Raw genomic sequence first — 6137 nt, forward strand, 5'->3', positions numbered from 1 at the left:
TCCCTCAGGGTCATCCCAGTGCACCAGCCCTGAGCACCCTGTCTCATTCACTGAACCTGAACTGGAGATCTGTTTCACATATGATAATATACATGTTTCAAAGCTATTCTCTCAAATCATCCCACCCTCTTCTTCTTTCACATAGTCCAAAAGACTGTTCTATACATCTGTGTCTCTTTTGCTGTCTCACATGTGGGGTCATCATTACCATCTTTCTAAATTCCGTATATATGCATTAGTATACTGTATTGGTGTTTTTCTTTCTGACTTACTTCACTCTGTATAATAGGCTCCAGTTTCATCCACTTCATTAGAACTGATTCAAATGCATTCTTTTTAATAGCTGAGTAATATCCCATTGTGTATATGTACCACACCTTTCTTATCCATTCGTCTGCAGATGGACATCTAGGTTGCTTCCATGTCCTGGCTATTGTAAACAGTGCTGCGATGAACATTGGGGTACACATGTCTCTTTCACTTCTGGTTTCCTCAGTGTGTATGCCCAGCAGTGGGATTGCTGGGTCATACAGCAGTTCTATTTTCAGTTTTTTAAGGAATCCCACACTGTTCTCCATAGTGGCTGTACTAGTTTGTTGTACTTACCACTGTTGTACTTACCAACAGTGTAAGAGGGTTCTCTTTTCTCCACACCCTCTCCAGCATTTGTTGTTTATAGACTTTTGGATAGCAGCCATTCTGACCAGTGTGAGATGTTACCCCATTGTGGTTTTGATTTGCATTTCTCTGATAATGAGTGATGTTGAGCATCTTTTCATGTGTTTGTTAGCCATCTGTATGTCTTCTTTGGAGAAATGTCTGTTTAGTTCTTTGGCCCATTTTTTGATTGGGATAAATGATCTATACTCTTTAGAAATATTTAGTTAATTAAAGGCAAAGAAAAACTGAAAAATGGTTCTGAATTAAAGGATACTAAAGACATAACACCTAAATCTAATTTGTTATACTGGATTATATCTTTAGGAAATACTCTCAGGTACAGTTAGAGATGGGCATGCATTATACTCTATAATATTTCAGAAAATTATTTAATTGCATATTAATGTACTATTATAGACAGAACAACAAAGCACCAATGGCAATTATTAATATTGTGAAATCTAGTGAAGACTTATGGCAAATTCATATCATTTTTCTTTTCTAAGTTATATTGTCTTGTTCAGTCACTCAGTTGTGTTCAACTCTTTGTGACCCCATGGACTGCAGCAAGCCAGGCTTCCCTGTCCTTCACCATCTCACAGAATTTGTTCAAACTCATGTCCATTGAGTCAATGATGCCATCCAACCATCTCATCCTCTGTAACACCCTTCTCCTCCTGCCCTCAATCTTTCCCAGCATCAAGGTCCTTTCCAATGAGTTGACTCTTCACATCAGGTGGCCGATGTACTGGAGCTTCAGCTTCAGCATCAGTCCATCCAATGAATATTCAGGATTGATTTCCTTTAAGATTGGATATTTTGACCTCCTTGCTGTCCAAGGGACTCCCAAGAGTCTTCTGCAGCACCACAATTCGAAAACATCAATTCTTCAGCATTCAGCCTTCTTTACAGATGTGAGAGTTTGACCATAAAGTTGTTTTGTTGCTGAATTAAAATTGGAATATGGTGAATTTGTATTTGAAACTTTATTATGCTTGAAATCACTTGATGTCATCATAGCATATGTTAACCAGTGACCTTTCAGCATCACATTCGTAAAAAGAGATATAGTATGTGACACTGAGGCCAAAGAAAGTGTAGAGAATGAGAGAATCTGGACTGGAAGCCAGAGCTAGTTTCTGTAACTATCTGATGGCTTATTTGTGCCAATAATGTCACCCTGCTGAGATATATTAAGAGAAATCACTGAGCATGTGTTTGGGGAATATGCTGCACAGGAACAAGTATGAGATGAGTTGGACAAAGATTGGAATATGTGGTCCCAATGGGGAGGAAAAATTTAGTGATATAGAGAAGAAATTGGTCCTTCAGTGCATTTCACTTCCATTCTTAGCTGAGAAAAGGCTGATTTCATTGGTAGTTCTTCAATAAATTGCCTGTGACCCAAATTCATGTGTGCTGTGTAAATGTCAATTTACCAAATATTGGTTTGAAGGGTGGGGTTAACAATGACAGGGTCTCTGACATTCTAGTTGTTCTTGACCATAACAAGGGAACTCAAGTAAAAATCTATTTTCATTACTTTATTTGTCACATACAAGTTGTTTAAGCTTCAGTAAGTCATATATCTTTTCCCCTTCTATTTTCTCATCTACAAAATGAGAAAATATGTTTCTATATCCTGCCTGCTATAAAATTGCATGAGGTTCATGTAAGTAGTTTGAAAATTACAAAGCAACAAAATCAATAGTATCTGTGGTAATCTTTGGGAGAATTTTTGGAAACTAATCTTTGTTTTAGATTACAAATTAAATAAAATATTATAGTAGTGTGGCTAGGATTCAAAAAGCATAAGTGCTAAAATTATGCATTCCCAGAAAAATATTCTACATGTACAAAAGGATAAATGTATGCTTTTCACCCAGAAAAAGAAAAGAAGAAATTGGAAATTTCAAAATTTTTTTAAGTTACATAGTCAGAGCCTTGGGAATTACATGAGGTATCCCAACCAGTAAGATTTCCACAAAATGGTTCAAAGAACTAAGCTATGTCTTTCAAGTGTTTTAAAGATTTTTTGCTCTGTAATGGTTCACTCTGTGTGGCCCCAATTATTTACTAAAACTTCTTTTATAGACATGATTCTTGGTTCTTCATTTCTTGGAATGGATCTTAAGGACAAGTGTATTTACCCCATATTGTTGTTTATGCCTTGTTGGAAATAAAGAATCACAGACACACAAAGGGGAAGACAAAGACATCAGAATCAATGTAGCTGCAAGCCACACAGGAAATTGAGGGGAAGGTTTCAGATGTGTTTTTCATTTTAATAATTTAGGAAAAAGCATTTGAATGAATCATACCTAAACTTTGTGCTTGTGCTTTTGCTTTTCCTTAGTCGCTCAGTCATGTCTGACTCTTTACGATCATTTGGACTGTAGTCCACCAGGCTCCTCTGACTGTGGGATTTTTTAAGCAAGAATGCTGGTGTGGGTTGCCATTTCTTCTCCAAGGGGTCCTGTCAACTCAGAGATTGAACCTGTGTTAAAGTAAAACTGACATTTAAACTACCATACAAAAGTCAGGTGTTGCCAAGATTTTACTTTATTCCTTACTCCATTTTGGCTCAATATGGGTACAGTTTAAAGTGTTACATACCTAGGACACTTATTTTATATGGAGGTGGCATCAATAATATAGAGAACAAAACTATTATTTAAATAAAAATGCATCTCTGTATTTGAAAAATATATGTGTTTTCATAGTGAACTTTTAAACCACAAATATTCAAATCACATCAAGCTTAAAAGTAAAAAATTATCATACAGCTTTTATCATAATATTTTCAAATATATTTTCAAGTAATTCTTTCAAATACCCATCAGATTCACCAACATATTTTTCAGAGCCTAGTGTTTGGTCACCTCAGATATTCTTTATTGCTTCTTAGGTTTTGCAGGAGTGCTACGCTCTTACTTTACCTAACAATACCTAGCCTATGACGACCATGACTTTATAGTTATATAGCACAGCTTTACAACTTATTTCTACTTACTTTACACTTCTCAGTGACTTGAAGAAAAAAGGAAATATGAGATGCTTACTTCTGTTGCATTACTGAGAGCACTTTTTGGTATGACTCAAAAAAGGATTTTTCTGACCAACAATAATGCTATATTAAAGACTATGGACTAAAATTTCTCTCAATATTAACTAGCATTCAAAAAAGGATAACAATGTTGGAAAAAATATTTAAAATGTTTCCAAATGTCTTTCATTAGATCAAAGATAGAAGACAAATTTTATGACAAATTTTGCCTAAAAAGCAAGAAATTAAATGACATATTCTAGGTTTTTTGAATTAAGAATAGCATCTCTCCATAGAGTTATATCTGAATTTTATTAACTTTTACAATAAATTCTGTGCTTCAGTTTTAATTGAGAAAATGATACTTTATTTTATTAGGTGTGTGCACTAAAAAAATTAATATTGATGTTTGATCCATATTTTACGTGGCTGTTATTGCCATTGAGGAGTGATTACTATTTAGGAAAACTGTTTAATCATATCTGCAACCACGAACTCTGTGTCCTTGTGAGAGTACACATTCAAAAAGTGCTAATAGAGTGAGTGAATGAAAGAGTGATGAGTGGATAGGTTGAAGAGCCATTGGTGAAAACATGCTCCATTTCATCATTAATGTCACAAGTATACCAGATCAAACTCACCCCACTAATCTCTTTACAGCCCCTCTTACATCTTTGTTTCTGAGGGTGTAGATTAGAGGGTTGAGGCTAGGAGTGACAACAGTATAAAAGAGGGCAATAAATTTGCCTTGATCTTGAGAATTTCCTGATGGTGGCTGGAGGTATATGCACATGGCTGGAATGAAAAACAGGGATACGACCATAAGATGGGCTCCACACGTCCCAAAGACTTTCTGGAGTCCAGTTGTTGACTGCATCTTCAGCACTGCCCGGGCAATGGCACCATAGGAGCTGAGAATGAGGATGAGAGGTATGAGGACAAAAATGGAGCTCGTGACCATGAGGGTCAGCTCATTAGCACGGGTATCAATGCATGACAGTTGAAGCAGTGCTGGAACTTCACAGAAGAAATGGTCCACTTGGCGATGTCCACACAGAGGTACCCAGAAGGTAAAGAAGGAATGAAGTGCTGAGTTGGTAAAGCCACTTACCCAACAAGCCACAGCCAACAGTTGGCAGAAACGAGGGTGCATGAGGACAGTGTAATGCAGGGGTCTACACACAGCTGCATAACGGTCATAGGACATCACCATCAGTAGCACACACTCTGTAGATCCCAGTGCGAGGACAAAATAAAGTTGAATCATACAGCCATTGTAAGAGATGGTTTTTTCTGGGCCCCAGAGGTTGACCAGCAGTTGAGGGATAGAACTGGTGGTGTAGCAGAGATCCAGGAAAGAGAGATTTGAGAGGAAGAAGTACATGGGAGTGTGGAGATGGGAGTCCAGGTATGACAAGATAATGATGAACAGGTTGCCTATCAATGTCATCAGGTAGAACATCAAGATAACCACAAAAAGAACTAACTCAAGCTGAGGCCAATCAGAAAAACCCAATAGAACAAACTGGGCTTCAGAGGTTGCATTCTTTTTTCCATCATCATTCATATCTTGTTACCTGAGGAAAGAATTACATACACCCTGAAAATGTAGGGAAAGACTCCAAGAAACATAGAGACACAGGAAATTTAAAAAACCAGTTTCAAGGGCATACCACTGCTCAATTGTAGGACAATTTGGGCATTAAGAGAAACTGTGTACCAACGAATTGAAAGAAATAAGAATCCACAAGCTAATACTGGTAAACTTAAAAAAGAATAAATTTATAGTGGTGAACAGAAGGCTGTTCCTATTGGCTGGATACTAAATAGTAAATATAGAAGGAATGGTGGAGTTAGAAAAACTTAAATATATGCTAAAAACTAGTGAATGAAGAAATGTTGAGCCATTTACATAATCTAAAACATCTCCCCACAAGTTACTTGTTAATTATAAAATGGAAAGTAGTAGACTTTACAACAGAAAAACCTAGTAGACCAAAATAACAGTATAATCAGTGTTAACATCATTAATGTTGTTACAAACCAAGAGCATATGACCACTGATACAATGCTTTGAACCAGGGCACAGTGTCACTTTAGTCATGTTAACGCCAAAAAAAAATGCATAGCTTGATGTTAATAACGAAAAGGCATGAGATAAACTCACATGGAGGCAAGATGCATAAAATAGCTGACCTGCACTATTTAAAAGTATCAAATTCAAGAAAGAGTTTGAAATGAAGATAGATGATAAATACATAGATACATATATGACAGAGAAACAGATGAGAGAGAGGATAGGTGATAAAATAAATCTTTTCAGGCAGAGTGTAGACTATTGTTGAATCCGGTTAAAAGGTTAATAGCAGTTTTCTGTACCATTTTACAACTTTTCTACAAATTTTATATTTTACCAGAATAAAAAACTCCA

The 6137-nt window shown here is 36.4% G+C and overlaps 1 protein-coding gene across 1 annotated transcript; it reads right to left on the reverse strand.

The window, feature by feature from the left end:
* Nucleotides 1-4343: 4343 nt before the first annotated feature.
* LOC138425082 (olfactory receptor 2J3) lies at nucleotides 4344-5273 on the reverse strand. The gene has a single exon (XM_069562704.1). The coding sequence runs from the start codon at nucleotides 5271-5273 to the stop codon at nucleotides 4344-4346; it is 930 nt and encodes a 309-aa protein (XP_069418805.1).
* Nucleotides 5274-6137: the final 864 nt, after the last annotated feature.

This window comes from Ovis canadensis, chromosome 20, assembly GCF_042477335.2.
Source record: "Ovis canadensis isolate MfBH-ARS-UI-01 breed Bighorn chromosome 20, ARS-UI_OviCan_v2, whole genome shotgun sequence".
Taxonomy (NCBI): Eukaryota; Metazoa; Chordata; class Mammalia; order Artiodactyla; family Bovidae; genus Ovis; species Ovis canadensis.

Coding starts and splice junctions, on each gene's coding strand:
- LOC138425082 (XM_069562704.1), bottom strand. CDS start 5,273: ATGAATGATGATGGAAAAAAGAATGCAACCTCTGAAGCCCAGTTTGTT.